The sequence below is a fragment of the Thamnophis sirtalis genome, unplaced genomic scaffold (assembly GCF_051295495.1).
Source record: "Thamnophis sirtalis isolate CommonGarterSnake01/CBP01778 unplaced genomic scaffold, rThaSir2_p1.2 scaffold_15, whole genome shotgun sequence".
NCBI classification, from domain to species: domain Eukaryota; kingdom Metazoa; phylum Chordata; class Lepidosauria; order Squamata; family Natricidae; genus Thamnophis; species Thamnophis sirtalis.
Genome location: NW_028261395.1, coordinates 31438720 through 31455127, shown reverse-complemented (window position 1 = coordinate 31455127; position 16408 = coordinate 31438720). Strand labels below are relative to the sequence as shown.

Genomic DNA, 16408 nt, shown 5'->3' with positions numbered 1-16408 from the left:
TGCTGTGTTGCAATATTTTCAGGGAGGATTTATTTTCAGGGGAGGGCTTATTTTAGCGCATGTGCTCAAAAGCATAATTGGACTTATTATCTGGGGAGGTCTTATTTTCAGGGAAACATGGTAGAGAAACAGACAGAAGTGGAGAGGTGGGAGCTGAATTCGGATAGTCTTTGTCTGTTGAACACAAAATGATGCTACATATGTTGCTTATGCAGCCCGAGGATAGGAAATTTAGCCACCATTGGTAGCTAAAGAAAAAGGTTGAGGGTTACATAGGAAGTAAGGGAAACAAAAACAGCCTTTTAAAATAAGTGCTTTTATGCAAGCTTGTTCTGAAACAGACCTCCTGGATGTTAGTGGGACCTCCATTGACATAAACGTGCATAAAGCCGCTACATGGGAAAGACAAACTCTTTTCCCACACTACGTGTTCTACCATCGTCACCCTTCCATGAAAACCACTCGTCAGACAATTATTCACTTGTTCTTTCCAGCCCTCCGATTAAAAAAACACACACCCTAAAGCTCACCAAAAGTCTTTCTTCAGTAGCCCTGTGAGACCTTTGGAAAGCAAGCAGGCTAGTAGATGATCCAGTCAAGAAAACTGAATATTTGCACCAGTGGTGGGATTCAAATAATTTAACAACCGGTTCTCTGCCCTAATGACCAGCTGGGTAGGCGTGGCTTGGTGATCATGTAACCATGTGCACGTGGCCAACTCAATGTCACTCAGGTTGATGGGCGCTTCGCCTTAGCTGTTACAATGTAGTAAGGGTGAACTGGAGAGGCAGTTTCTGTAAGCAGTGCAATAAAGATTAGGCTAGAAACCACACCAGAATGTTTCCTTCCTACCTTCCTTACAAGATTAGTCCTGTAAAATGGAAAAAACCAAAATGAGATTTCTTCCAATAACCAGTTTTCCGGACTGCTTAGAAAGTTAACAACCGGTTCTCCTGAATAGGTGCGAACTGGATGAATCCGACCACTGATTTGCAACACATCCTTAATTCCTTCGAAAACCTTAGCTTTAAAGAATTCTAGTTGGCAACGTTAGCTAAAAGAAGCATTTATCAATAGCATTTAGACTTATAGACTGCCCCCATAAAATGCATCTTGAGTCATGCCTGCCAGATCCCACCCCATCCCACCATTCATCCAAGCATATGTTCCCGACCTTACAGATCTGTCTGGACAAACAACACTAGTTCAACTTGGGGTAGAATATTGGAATTGTGTAAACAATCAGTGGAAACCACTGTAGCGGTGGAAATCCATCATGAGTATGGCAGGTATAGTTCAGCAAGAGCCAGTGGTCAGTTGGTCTCCACCCATATGAAAACATGGCTTGTTTTTGCGAGACCTTTAAGGAAGGAATACGCATCACACCACATAGACCTACAGATACATGTCGTATGTCCGTACATAGACAGGGAAAATGTTACATTCAGTTAAAAGAAAGGCATATGATTAGATTAGGCAATACTGATGATGGATGAAGGTTCTTAGATGACGGCTCTTCCTCTTTCCCTTTTGGCTTACCACCACAGGATCTGTGGTGGTAGACCCCAGTCTCCGTGGGTTTCTTTATTGCACACGGCGGCAGTAGTAGCCCAGGACTTTGCATTTCTCGCAGAGATGCTGAGGGTGTTCTTTGCTTTGATCCGAGACGTCCAGTCCATCGGGTTTTTCCAAGGGTCTCTACATGGAGGAGGCAAGCACAGGGATTAAACCCAGTCCCACGTTTTCCTGCTACACCTCTGAATCCGGACAGACACAAGAGACTTTTGCAAGCAGCAGCTCAGGAAATGCCTACACAACATTCACAAGAAGGTTGCCTGTGGTGTAAAACATTCAATTAATTGTCACTATGTTTGTTTGATTGGAGTTCATTATCAGACCATTCATAAGTCTTTTGAGGCCAACATCTTGAGCTCATTTGGAGGTTCTAACAGGAGATCACTGCCAGGGCTTAGTCTTAGAACAGGGGTGTCAAACTCAAGGCCCGGGGGCCAGATCCGGCCTGCGGGGTGCTTAGATCTGGCCCGTGGGGCCACCCTGGAAACAGCAAAGGACTGGCTGTGCTTCTGCTAGTGAAAATGGAGCTCAGGAGAGCTGCATGCACCCCCCCAGCTCCATTTTCACTGGCAGAGGATTGCAGGAGGCTGTTGCAGCTGGAAACAGAGTTCAGGACCCCATTTTCACTGGCAGAGCACTTGGGCCACCACAGGTGCCCCTGACATGAGTGATATTGAGCTGGCCATGCCCTCCCTGGCCATTCCTCTCCTGCTCCCCCAAAGTCAAACACGACCCTGATGTGGCCCTCAATGAAATTGAGTTTGACATACCTGTCTTAGAATAACTACATTGTCACTTTGAATGTACACTGATCGGCATACATTAAAATGAAATTTTGTTGCCTACAGCTCTCAAAGGGTCTCCACCTCCAATTTACACTATATAAACACAACAAAATAAATAAATACAAAATGATGCATATACCCACATACATTGTATGACATAGGGAAATAACAGTCTAGTTTGGACCAGGGGTGAAATTCAGCAGGTTCTGGAGAACCAGTAGCGGAAAATTTGAGTAGTTTGGAGAACCAGTAAATACCACCTCTGGCTGGCCCCACCCCTAATCTATTCACTGCCTCCAAAGTCCTAGCTGATTGAGAGGGAATGGGGATTTTGCAGTATCCTTCCCTTGCCATGCGCACAGAACCGGTAATTAAAAAAATTGAATTTCACCACTGATTTGGACCTATACATGTACATGGCGAGAAAAACGAATCTTGTGACTGCCAGACAGCCTAGGGAACAAAGCTGTTACAGAATCTGGCAGCCCTGCTAGAAATACTTCAAAATCTCCTCCCAGAGGGGAGCAACAGAAACAGACGGTGAAGTGGGTGTGTGGGGTGCTCTGAGCTCCAAATACAAAGGGCTTGTAAGCAGTATCCTGAATATCCTATAATCATCTCCGCTGTTCTCACCACTCTCTGTAGGGACTTTCTATCTGAGGCACTGCTGCCGACAAACCAAACAGAGATGCAGTTTGTTAAAATACTCTCAATTGTGCCTCTGTAAAAAGTGGCTGGGGCAGAAGGAGAAAGGACAAAGATGTGCTCTCCTCGTTTGACACAGGAAATGCAGACACTGGTTTACACGTTTCATAAGGATGATGTGTGGGGAGACCAAGTCAGTTTGTTGGTTATCTATCATCTCTTTGTTTGCATTTTGTTTTTGTTTTTTGCAACAGCTAATGCTTGGCCAAATAGATATCATGCTATACCTTTTGCAACATTGAAAAAAAAACATAGAAAAGGAGTAAGTCAAAAGTAGGAAGCGAATAAAATGTTGCCAGGACAAATGAAAACAGAAAACCTAACTAAATGTTGTTTGTAACATTATCATTTACTTATGTTTTATCCTTAGCCATGCTTGTCATAAACCACATGCAGTCTTCAACTTAAAACCATTTGTTTAGTGACCATTCAAAGTTGCAATGGCACTGAGAAAAGTGACTTATGACCATTTTTCACATTTACGACAGCTTCAGCGGTCCCAGGATCACAGGATCAAAATTAGCAACCAGCTCGTATTTCTGAGAGTTGCAGTGTCCCCGGGATCACGTGATCCCATTTTGCGATCTTCTGACAAGCAAAGTCAAGGGGGGAAGCCCGATTCACTTAACATCCACAGTGACTCACTTAACAACTGTGGCAAAAGAGGTGGTAAAATGGGACAAAACTCACTTAACAACTGTCATGTTCAGCAATAAAAGTTTTGGGCTCAGTTGTGGATGTAAATCAGGGACTAGCTGCATTCTTCTGGTACAAAGTTGGTATATACAGGCAGTCCTCGACTTATGATCACAAATGAGCCCAAAGTTTATGTTGCTAAGTGAGACATTTGTTAAGTGAGTTTTGCTTCATTTTATGACTTTTTTGCCATGTTTGTTAAGTGAATCACTGCAGTTGATAAGTTAGGAGGACAGTTGTTAAGTGAATCCAGCTTCCCCGTTGACTTTGCTTGTCAGAAGGTCGCAAAAGGGGATCGCGTGACCCCGGGGGACACTGAGACTGTCATAAATGTGAGTCAATTGCCAAGCCCCTCAATGTTGATCACATGACCATGGGTCGTAAGTGTGAAAATCAGTCATAGCTCCCTTTTTTCAATGCCGTTCTAACTTTGAACTGTCACTAAATGAACTGTCGTACGTCGAGGACTACCTGTACAATAAATACCTTCATACACAGAAATCAGTATGATTTACAGGTAACAGCACAATATATTGTTAGAATTTCTGCATAGTTGTCTGACTTGAAGTGACCTATAGGCTTCATTAAATTAAACTCCAACTTCAGCCATATTTGTTTGTTTGTTTATTTATTTATTTGAATTTGCCAAACAAAAACGAGAACAAGAATAAAAGAATAAAAATACAGAGACGGGGACGATAGGGACGTTAGTTAACTTACGCCTAAGGGCCTAATATGTCCTAAGGATAATGCAAGTTAGGATTTAACCTGACTTAAACAAGATTATTATGTGAAGAACATTAATAGGGGGTGTTCAATGTAATACTTCTTCTCTCACAGTTAATTCTGTCAATTACATTGGGGCAATGCAACATCTTAAAATAAAATAATCTCTTCTCTTTCACCCCTCAAATTGAAGGTTTTTAATGGAAACAAGTTTTACACAAGCCCCAGTGATTTATTTATTTATTTATTTTGGACATTAATTCAATTTCTGGAATTGCTGACACACTGGAAGTGATTTCTGGAGAAAACAAATGAAATGAAACTTGCACGGGCAGGAGTTAAATTAGTGAGTGAGCCAGACAAACACAGTTTGACAGTTCCCATAAAATGGCTCAGTTCCATCATTGTAAATTGCTCAACAAACATGTACTTTTGGAAAACAATAATACACACTGTTTATACTTCCATCCTAATATGTTTAAGTTACAGATTGGGCTATCATTTATCTGGAATATATGTATATGTTTTACCATCTTTCTTTTTTAACCTATGCTAAATTCATCCAAAGAACGGCCATTGAACTGAACAAAACATCTGTATTTCATGTACTTCTTGTTGTACAATAAACAACTATCCATCTTGAATAAATAATATAAAAAGTAAAAAGAACCAAAAATCAAGAGTCACCAAGTTCTTATTACATAAGATTTTAAGGCACCTTTTCTATATGGATTTAAACTCCGAAGTGGGGCAATAAAATAGAATGGAGTGGAGTGGAATAGAACAGAATAGAATAACAGAGGTGAAAGGTACCTAGGAGGTCTTCTAGTCCAGCCCCTGCTTAGACAGGACACCCTATATCATTTCAGACAAATGGTTGCCCAATCTCTTCTTAAAAACTTCCATTGTTGGAGAATTGCTGGAGCAACTTCTGGAGGCAAGTTGTTCCATTGATTAATTGTTCTCACTGTCAGGAAATTTCTCCTTAGCTTTAGGTTGCTTCTCTCCTTGATTAGTTTCCACCCATTGGTTCTTGTCCTGCCCTCAGGTGCTTTGGAGGATAAGTTGTCCCTCTCTTCCTTGTGGCAGCCCCTGAGATACTGGAACACTGCTATCTTGTCTCCCCTAGTCCTTCTTTTCATTAAACTAGACATACCCAGTTCCTGCAACCGTTCTTCATATGTTTGACCCTCCAGTCCCCTAATTATCTTTGTTGCTCTTCTCTGCACTCTTTCTAGAGTCTCCACATCTTTTTTACATCATAGCAACCAAAACTGAATGCAGTATCCCAAGTGTGGCCTTACCAAGGCATTATAAAGGGGTATTAACTCTTCACATGATCTTGATTCTATCCCTCTGTTTATGCAGCCTAGAACTGTGTTGGCTTTTTTTGGCAGCTGCAGCACTTGGCTAGCTCATATTTAAATGACTAACCAATAACCCGGGATTGCCTGGGTATTTATTTATAGGGAGAAAATATCCGGATCAAACATCATTTCTAATGTTGGATTTTCCCCCTTACCAGAGGGAGGCCTCTTATGGAGTACTTTGAAGCAGTTACCATGGCAACTCCACTGTGCTATACAGTAGAATCCATTTTATGGCAGTACAGTAGAAGCCATCTAAAGGCACAACATGCTGCATCTTAACAGAATACACATCCCAAAGGGTGTTATGGATGTCTTACCCCCCCCCCAAAGTGTTCTTCTCCAGTCAGTCATCTGTGTACCAAGTTTGGCTGAAATTATATATATATGAAAAAGAGGAGGAGGAGGAGGAGGAGGAGGAGGAGGAGGAGGAGGAGGAAGATTATCCACTAGGACTCCAAGATCTTCTCACAATTCCTTCTATTGAGCAAGGTACCACATATGCCTTGCTCAATATGGCAGCAGTTGAACATATATGGGTCCTTGTTGAATTGAACTGCTCTTTGGGAAACCGAAGAGTTGTTTTGCAAGAGGTTTACCACTTTATCCCCACAGCGGCCATCACTCCCTTAATTCTTTCATTGCTACCCTTCGGTTTTCAGCACTTCCTGAAGTTGCATGGCTTGTCCATTAAGCACTGGAAAAGTTGAGAAACTTCAAGTGCAGTTGTGCTTAGGACAAGAGTCTGCAACTTTAAACACTCAAAGAGCCATTTGGATCTGCTTCCCAGAGAAAATAAAAGACTGGGAGCCACAAAATCTACTGGGCGGTCAAAAAATTCAATAAATCGTGTGCTGGCAGGTGTCACACCTTGACGGTTGTGACACATATTTTGAGTGACAGGGAGCCGCAGCAGAGGGATGAAAGAGCCACATGCGGCTGCAGAGCCACGGGTTGCCAACCCCTGGCTTAGGACTCTGATAGCCACCATCCAGCCATGGAGGCATCTTCGACCTGGACATCTCTTAAACTTCTACCCTCTTTTGAAACCTGTCCGTACCTGCTTGTGAGGATAAACATTGATATGGCACTTGATACATTCTTGTCCCATGTTGGCCCATGAGTTCCCGCTCATCCATTTTCTCTTGCATTTGGGGCACTTGTATTCTCCAAAGCAGCGTTTCTTCCCTTGGTATGGAGTCAACCCTTCTCCTTTTGGACGAGCCTAAAAACAAGAGAGAGAGGGGGGGGAGGGAGGGAGGGAGAGAGAGAGAGAAGAGCGGTCAGGACTGTAAGCCATTTTTTCTATTGGACTTTGGGCCTGCCACACTTTCTTCTATTCATTTTCTATTGTGGGAAAATGGGAAGGAGGATTATATGGAGTTGGGTGGTAGGTAGCCATAATTACATTCTTCTTAGCAACTCAAGGTCATCCTTTGTCTCTGCACCTGGGTGGAACTGGATGGGTGGAAGCTGCCAGCGTGGCAGTGGAAGATTGGACTCAACTGAGTGGTGAAAACTGGGAAGCTTTCAGATTGGGGTTTTCCCAGATGTGCCAACATGGCTCTTTTAATAAATTGGAACTTTGAGGAAACTTTTGCCTCGGACTCTGGTTTACATTTGGATGCTATTTGGAATCCTGACAACAGACTTAGTGAAGGCCAGAATCGAAAATGAAAATGCATTTTCTTTGCAGATCACATTATAGAAAGTTAGCACCCAGCCCTCTCCTAGAGAAATGAAATATTATAGGAAGTATTAGAAAGGTTTTGTTTTTACATATTACGTTTTCCTGGATGAGAAATGGAGAAACATGTTTTTTTAGGCAGGAAGCAGACTCACTCTTAGCCCCCACCATCCTCAATAACCCACAGCACATGTCCACACTTAAGAGATAGTTAGGTCTATTCATTGCCCTCACCCAAGATGCAACAAAGGTAGGATTAGCCCTCTACCCATCTCACCACATGGCACCTGGGAAGATTATATCACCCAGCAAGGCTCAACCAAGCCTGGGACTCAGGACAGCCTACAGAGTTGCCTCTGCATGGCCCCATGGGAGTCAGACAACCAATCAGAATGCAAGCTCAAATTCAAAAGCCCAGAGAGGATATAAAACTCAGGCACTCTCAGCATCTCTTCCCTTTTTTACTTCTTCACCCAACATCTCCGAGGCTTGTGATCCTGTTTGCCATTAAAACCATCTTTCCAAGCAGCCACCATTTCTCCCCACTTGGAATTGAACCCAGAAGGACATTTCTTCCAACAATATTAACGTTAACAAGAACAGCAGCTACATTATAACAAGGACAATCTGTTTGGAAACTGAAAGGAACCTGAAATTTGTGGAATTCTTTGCTTTCTGCAGGTTTGTTTATCTTTCAGCTCTGATGATAGAGGATAGTAGATTGATGGATGATTGAGAGATGATAGATAGACAGAGAGATAGATAAAAGTTCCCCGCGTATTTGTGCTAGTTGTTCCTGACTCTAGGGGTGGTGGTGCTCATCTCCGTTTCAAAGCTGAAGAGCCAGAGCTGTCCGAAGACGTCTCTGTGGTCATGTGGCCAGCATGACTAAACACCGAAGGCGCACGGAACACTGTTACCTTCCCACCAAAGGTGGTCCCTATTTTTCTACTTGCATTTTACATGCTTTTGAATTGCTAGGTTGGCAGAAGCTGGGACAAGTAACAGAAGATAGGGATTCGAACTGCCAAATTGCCGACCTTTCTGATTGACAAGCTCAGCGTCTTAGCCACTTAGCCCACTGTGTCCCTTAGATAGCTAGATAGAAAAAGAAAGAAAGAAAAAGGAAGGAAGAAACGTTTAAAGATACTCTGTGGCTGGCAGAGGCCAGATTTGAACAAAATAAACTGAAAAATACATTCCTTTGATCAGTTTCAAAGTCAGAGTTGAAACAAAACCAGCCTTCAGAGATTGTTCATGATGGAATTTCTTTGAAGGGGATTCCAACTCTATGGTGCATTTCAAAAGATGGCTGCTTCCATTTTTCCAATTCCCGGAAAAATGCAGTGGAGCTTTCCCTTCCTGCAATTAGCCATCTTCCTTCCCCCATTCCTTGGCTTCTTTGGTAATTTCATCCCATTGGGGTGGGGGGGTGGGAAAGAGATTTTTGGCTGCCCCACAAAATTTGTGCTAAATGCAAAAGTTAAAACCCTTGGACTTTATCAGTAGTTCCTGCCATTCCTTTGCATTCACCAACTGTTCCCCCTGTCCTTTCAGTTGTTCTTTTCTATGTAGTTGTTTTATTACCCCCCTTCTGGAAACTGTCAATTATAACTTTGATGGATGTGATCAGAGGTGGGTTCCTATCAGTTCGCACTTATTCAGTAGAACCGGTTTGCCAAATCTACCGAACTGGTTAGAAGAGGTCCCACCAGTCGACCCGGAAAGCAGGCCACACCTATAGAAGAGGTTCCAAAAATTTTTGAAACCCACCACTGGTCCTTGGATATGATTATTCTACACTATCATGCTCATATTTATAAAACTCAGTGCCTCTGTGAAAGGTAAGGACGACTACTGCGTTTGTGGTGCAATCAGAACATTGCGTGTGTTGAAGTTGTTTTAACGCAAACCAAAGATGCCTTTTAAAAAACAGGTTTACATCATATTCTTATGCATGCCAGTGCTGTGTGTGAGGTAATTTAAGGTGGTGCTGCCTTAGCACTTGGCCACCACAGGTGCCCCCCCCCGCCCCACGACATGAGTGATGTAGAGCTGGCCGTGGCCACCCCAGCCCCCCAAGGTCAAAGAAACTGAGTTTGACACCTCTGCTTTAGGAGCATCTGGACACTCAAACCTTGTTTTGGTAGACACCCAAATAGCTTTTGGATTGTTAAAGAGAAGAAAACAGGTGTCTGGTAAAGAAAAACTGAACGTGGCAAGGAGAGAAGGACCCACAGTTGGTGGTGACCATGAATTTCAGAAAAGTACATCCTAGCATGTTGAACTGTACTGATGTGCATATGATGGAAGAAAAAGTGGTTCCATTGTTTTCCATGACCAGGAACAATGGGCTCCTTTATTTCCAAAACACTGCAGCTTTTCCTGCTTCTGGGATGTCCGTGTGTCAGGGGGCTAGTGGAAAATTCAGCTCCTGACAAGTTAGGGAATGAATGTCCACACATATGTCCACAGAGAAGAGCAACCAAGAGGATTAGGGGAATGGAGGCTAAAACATATGAAGAACAGTTGCAGGAACTGTTATGCCTAGTTTAGTGAAAAGAAGGACCAGGGGAGAGATAATAGCAGTGTTCCAATATCTCAGGGGTTGCCACAAAGAAGAGGGAGTCAAGCTATTCTCCAAAGCACCTGAGGGCAGGACAAGAAATAACAGATGGAAACTATTCAAGGAGAGAAACAATTAAGGAGAAACTTCCAAATAGTGAGAACAATTAACTAGTGGAAGGGCTTGCCTTCAGAAGCTGTGGGGGCTTCATCACTGGAGGTTTTTAAGAAGAGACTGGACAGAGATTTATCTGAAATAATATAGGGCCGGGATGGCGAACCTATGGCACGAGTGCCACAGGTGGCACACGGTGCCATTTGTCAGGGCACGCAAGGCGTCGCCCTGTCAACTGAGTTAAGCCTTTTTTTAAAGCCATGTTTTGCCCTCCCCAGGTTCCAGAGGCTTTATAGGAGCATGGGGAGGGTGAAAACAGCCTCCCCCACCCCTCCCAGAGGCCCTCCGGAGGATTCAGGAGCTTCCCTGAAGCCTCCGGAGCGAAAAAAATCTGGTCCTATGGGCAAACCAGAAGTTTGGGAACCCAGCCAAGATATCTGAAGAACATCTTGAAAATATCTTGAGAAATTTGTGAGTTTGACTCTAGGTAGAGGCAGATGTAGGGTCTCCTGCTTGGGCAGGGGGTTGGACTTGAAGACCTGCAAGGTTCCTTCCAACTCTGTTAATCTGTTACAGAGAAGAATCAACCTCTTTCCCAAAGCACCAAGAAGGCAAGACAAAGAGCAATGGATGGAAACTGAACAAAGAGAGAAGCAATCTAGAACTAAGGAGAAATTTCCTCCCAGTGAGGGCAATCAATCAACGGGACGGCTGACCTCCAGAACCTTTGGGTGCTCCATCTCTGGGGATTTTTAAAGAAGAGACTGGACAACCATTTGTTGAAAATAGTATAGGCTCTGCTGCTTGAGCAGGAGGTTGGACTAGAAGACCTCCAAGGTCCCTTCCAATGCTGTTTTTCTGAAAAGTCCAAAGGGCAAAAATGACAAGGACAAATGACCTTTCCCACTGCCCCGTTTTCTTCAGCCACTGGAGACATCCCCACAACAACCTTGTATCAGAGGTGGTCTCAAGGCTGCGGCTCCCGGCAGCTCATTGTGCCCCAAAGTCCTCCTTACCTTTTCAGAAGTTGTGGCAGGTTTCCGAGAACGTTTGGAGCCAGGCATGGTGCTAATAAGCTTTTTTTTAAAGGTGCTCTTCAAAGAAGAAGTGAAATTCATTGAGAGAGAAGAAGGACCACAGGACCCCCAGTAGATGGGGGACAGAAGGATTCCAGATCTCCACAGGAAGGTCTGCAGCAAACTGGTGGCTTGAGAATCCAGAAACAGACCCCAGGCAACCGAGGAGACATCAGTCTTGATGTCTGGGTCTATTTAAAGTGTCTGAAGCCAAAGAAGCTAACAAGGAGAATGGAGGGAGGGAGGAAACCCATTTCAGTTAGAAACTAAAACTAGGCAGAGGGAGCTGACAATGAAACAAGAGAGGAGAAATGAAAGTGAAAACTGAAAGGCAAGCAAGAAATGAAACCAATCAGGTAAGAAAGGTAGAAGAAAAGGAAAAAGAAATTTAGGAAGAAAAGAGAGGGGTGGAGGAGCTGGTAATAGAAATTTAACACATGCATACACAAACACACACAAACACACACACACACACTCACATTCGGTAAATACACATGTTCATTTAACTGGTGGCTGCCACAGCAGATTTTTATTAAACAAATAGCATGAAAAATGTGTGTGTGTGTGTGTTACTTTGTGTATGTCATTATCAGTGATGTGCGGTGAGGTTTATGGCTGGTGAGGCAAGTGGGCAAAAGCCACCCTATGCCAGCAGTGGGGCTTCGCCGGGGCCTTTGGAAAACCGCGCCGGGGCTTCAGCCCCCCCCCCCGAAGCCCCAGCGTGGCTTTCCGAAAGCCCCACCGAAGCACCGAAGCCCCGGCACAGCTTTCTGAAAGCCCTGGCGAAGCCCCGAAGCCCCGGCATTCGAACCTTCATTTTCCGACTGCTTCTCGCCGCCGTCGTGCTCCACCGCTTTGCCCACCCACCTTCTCTGACAAACAATCCTCCACTTTCTTCAGCTCGGACAGAGCTGGGACACCCAAGCTGCTGGTGGTGGCAGCAGGGACTACCTGAGCGGCCATGATGTTGATGTGTTGTTGATGTTTATTGGTCTTGTATGCCGCCCACTCCCGAAGGACTCCGGGCGGCTTACAATAAACAAGGGAAGGGGATAAATAAACAAAACAACACTTTAAAAATACACAACATTCACAGTTACCATGGGGCTGGATATTTCGAAAGCCCCTCCGGCCTGCTGGAGCAGCCAGGACTTGGTGGCTTTGCGGAAGGCCGGGAGGGTAGTAAGGGTCCGGATCTCCACAGGGAGGTCGTTCCAAAGGGCCGGAGCTGCAACAGAGAAGGCCCTCCCCCGGGGAGTCACCAGCTGACATTGGCTGGCAGATGGAATCTGGAGGAGACCTAACCTGTGAGATCTAATCGGTCTATGGGAGGTAATCAGCAGGATCCCCCCCCATGATCCCCCCTCCCCTGCCAGCCAGCCCACCCAGCCCATTCCTCCCCTGGCGGGGTGAGCTCCAGCGGGCTGGACACGGGTGCGAGGGGCCTGGCAAAAGAAAGAAAGTGCCATCCCGCCAGCAGAGGCGGGTAAAAGACCAGCCTCTGCTGGCGGGCTGCCCTTCTCTTCTCAAACAAGCTGCCCTCCATGCCTCTCCCCCTTTCCTCTCTTTTCAAACAAATTCTGTCTCAAATTGAGAAAGAGTTTGTTTGAGTGAAGTAAAGAAACAAACACACACACACACACAAACACACACAAATTACTTACAATAATACAAATTACAATTACTTACAAATTACAATAATTTTGAATTCCTCCCTCCAACCCACATACATTTTCCAGCTGTTTCACAGAGGATTTCAACTCTCCTCTTGTCTGCCATGATGAAAATGTAAAAAAGGTAAAAAGAAAAAAACAAGAGCTGCTGGGGTCAGGCTGGGTTAGCTGCTGCCAGAGTCCTCAATGGATGACTCTGCTTAACTGTATAAAAAAAAGCCTCTTAAAAAAGTGCCCTCTGCAGGAGGAGGCGAGAGAACCACGTGCCTCCTCTACATAAGGAATTTTTCGGCTTTTAACCCTTGCTTAACTCTGCTCAAGTGATCATAAAGATAGACTAAAGGAGGCACCTGGTTCTCTTGCCTCCTCCTGAAGAGGGCATTTTTAGAGGCTTTTTTAAACAGTTAAGCACTAAGCAGAGTCATCCACTGTGACTCTGGCAGCAACTAGCTCAGCCTTTTTCCTTTTAATTTTTTTTCTTTTCATGATGGCAGTGGTGAGGCCCTGCCTCCCCTGCCTCCCCATCCCTGGTCATTATTAAACAATTCTTCAGGGGAAGGATACTGCAAAATCTCCATTCCCTCTGCACTCCAGGGGAAGGATACTGCAAAATCTCCATTCCCTCTGCACTCCAGGGGAAGGATACTGCAAAATCTCCATTCCCTCTGCACTCCAGGGGAAGGATACTACTAAATCCCCATTCCCTCCCTACTACAGGGGAAGGATACTGTAAAATCTCCATTCCCTCCGCATTCCAGGAGAAGGATACTGCAAAATCTCCATTCCCTCCCCACTCCAGGGGAAGGATACTGCAAAATCTCCATTCCCTCCCCACTCCAAGGGAAGGATACTGTAAAATCTCCATTCCCTCCGCATTCCAGGAGAAGGATACTGCAAAATCTCCATTCCCTCCCCACTCCAGGGGAAGGATACTACAAAATCCCCATTCCCTCTCCACTCCAGGGGAAGGATACTACAAAATCCCCATTCCCTCTCCACTCCAGGGGAAGGATACTGCAAAATCCTGGGACTCGGGAGGCAGAAAATAGATGGGGGTAAGGCCAGTCAGAGGTGATATTTACTGATTCTCTGAACTACTCAAAGTTTCCACTACCGGTTCTCCAGAAATGGTCAGAACCTGCTGAATACTACCTCTGGTTAGCACCCACCCTCTCCTAGAAGAATGAAATATTCTAGGAAATACTAAAAAGGCAGAATATTCTACCTCCCTGGATGAGAAAAGGAGAAACATGCTCTTGGAAAGAAGCCCCCATGTTTGTTAATAGCTCCCAAAAGACTGGTGCCAACCTATCTACAAGACAAAAGGCTGGGCCATCTTATCTGCCAAAGGCCTCCAGCTCCAGTGTGATAGGATTAGCCCTCACTCAAGATCCAAACCAAGACAAAGCCATTAAGACCTAATAGGAGTTTCCCAAAGGCCCTTCATTACATCACCCAGCAAGACTCAACGAAGCCTGGAACTCAAGATAACCTACAGTACAAAGCTACCCTTGCATGGCCCCTTGGGAGTCTGACAACCAATCAGAATACATTTTTTACACAGGAATAGGAAGCTCCAAGGCTACCAAGAGAGGGTATGAATCTATCTCTCTATCTCCCTCCCTTCCCCCCACTCTCTCTCATGCTCGATTGCCCAGGACCTCAAACCATGTGATCCTGTCCACTATTAAACCATCTTTCCAATCAGCCTCCATGTTTCCAGTGTCTTTCTTCCCACTTGGAACTGAACCCAGAGGGACATTTTTTCTAACAAATCCTCTGTTGCTTTTTTACCAGGTTTGAGTTTGCAATATATCCAAAGAGTAACAAATGTATAGGAGAACCTCATAGAGACAAGAGGACTATTGAATAGTGTCTCCCTGATTGCGCCATTTAGACCGGTGTTTTGCAAACATGGCAATGCTAAGATGTGTGGACCTCTTCACCAAAGCACCTAAGGGCAAGACAAGATGTAACAGACAGAAAACTGTAAAGGAGAGCTAGAACCCGGAATTAAGGAGAACTTTCCTGACAATGAGAACAATTAACCAGTGGAATGGCTTGCCTTCCAAACTTGTGGGTGTGCCATCACTGAAGGTCTTGAAGAGATTGCATGGGTTTTAAAAAAGAGATAGGAAAGCCATTTGTTCAGAATAGAGTATGGTCTCCTGCTTGAGCAAGGGGCTGCATTAGAAGACCTCCAAGGTCACTTCAAACTCTGTTATTCTGTATTTCCAACTCCCAGATGGCTGGGGAATTCTGGTAGTTGAACTCCACAAAGCTTAAAGTTGCCAAGATGAGAAATCGATCCAAGAGGTTTCAGCCAGTTAACCCAGAGGAAATGGGCATAATCACTGGGAGATCAGCTCTGCCAACTCTCCAGGCAACAACTCCTGGCATCAACTGAAGTTCTCAGGGGGTCTTATGGCATCAGCTAAAGATTCCTGGGATCATTATAGGGTCAACTCAAGCTTCCAGGAGTAATTATGGCCACAACTCAAACTTTCAGGGCTACTTCCAGGGTCAGTTAAGGTTTCAAGAGTCCCTTGAGGATAACACAAGCTTCCAGGGGTAACACTGGGCTCAAATAAGGTCACAAAGGTCATTTCAGGTCAATTCAAGTTTCCTGAGACAATTATGGGGTCAATTACAGTTATAAAAGTCATTTGAGGTCAACTCAAGATTTCAGGAGTAATTCTAGGAACAATCAAGATTACAAACGTTATTTAAGGTCAACTCAAGCTTCCAGAAGTAATTCTGGAGTCAATAAAGGTTAAAAAGGTCATTTGAGGTCGACTCAAGCTTCCAGGGGTAATTCCAAGGTCAATTAAGGTTACCAAGGTCATTTGAGATCAACTCAAGATTTCAGGAGTAATTATAAAACCAATTAAGGTTACAAAGGTCATTTGAGGTCAACTCAAGCGTCCAGAGGTAATTCTAGATTCAATTAAGATTACAAAGGTTATTTGAGGTCAATTGAAGCTTCCAGAGGTAATTCTAGGTTCAGTTAAGATTACAAAGGTCATTTGAGGTCAACTCAAGTCTCCAGAGGTAATTCTGGGGTCAATTAAGATTTCAAAGGTCATTTGAGATCAACTCAAGATTTCAGGAGTAATTATAAAATCAATTAAGGTTACAAAAGTCATTTGAGGTCAACTCAAGCTTCCAGAGGTAATTCTAGATTCAATTAAAATTACAAAGGTCATTTGAGATCAACTGAAGCTTCCAGAGGTAATTCTGGGGTCAATTAAGATTACAAAGGTCATTTGAGGTCAACTCAAGCTTCCAGGGGTAATTCGTGGATTAATCAAGGTTACACAGGTCATTTGAGATAAACTCAAGATTTCATGAATAATTCTGGGGTCAATTTTAGTACAAAGTTATTTTGAGGTCAACTCAAGCTTCCAGAGGTAATTCTGGGGTCAATTAAGGTTACAA

The 16408-nt window shown here is 44.2% G+C and overlaps 1 protein-coding gene across 1 annotated transcript in view; it reads right to left on the bottom strand.

Annotated features, from left to right (window-relative positions):
• Positions 1-297: 297 nt before the first annotated feature.
• Positions 298-16408, bottom strand: part of ZCCHC24 (zinc finger CCHC-type containing 24) — a 138094-nt gene continuing 121983 nt past the window's right edge. Inside the window, exons 3-4 of the mRNA XM_087702512.1 lie at positions 6915-7079; positions 298-1698 (exon numbers count right to left, since the gene is read on the bottom strand). Of these exons, the coding sequence (XP_087558638.1) occupies positions 1585-1698; positions 6915-7079 (279 nt within the window). The 3' untranslated portion in view covers positions 298-1584. The remainder of the gene's footprint in view (positions 1699-6914; positions 7080-16408) is intronic.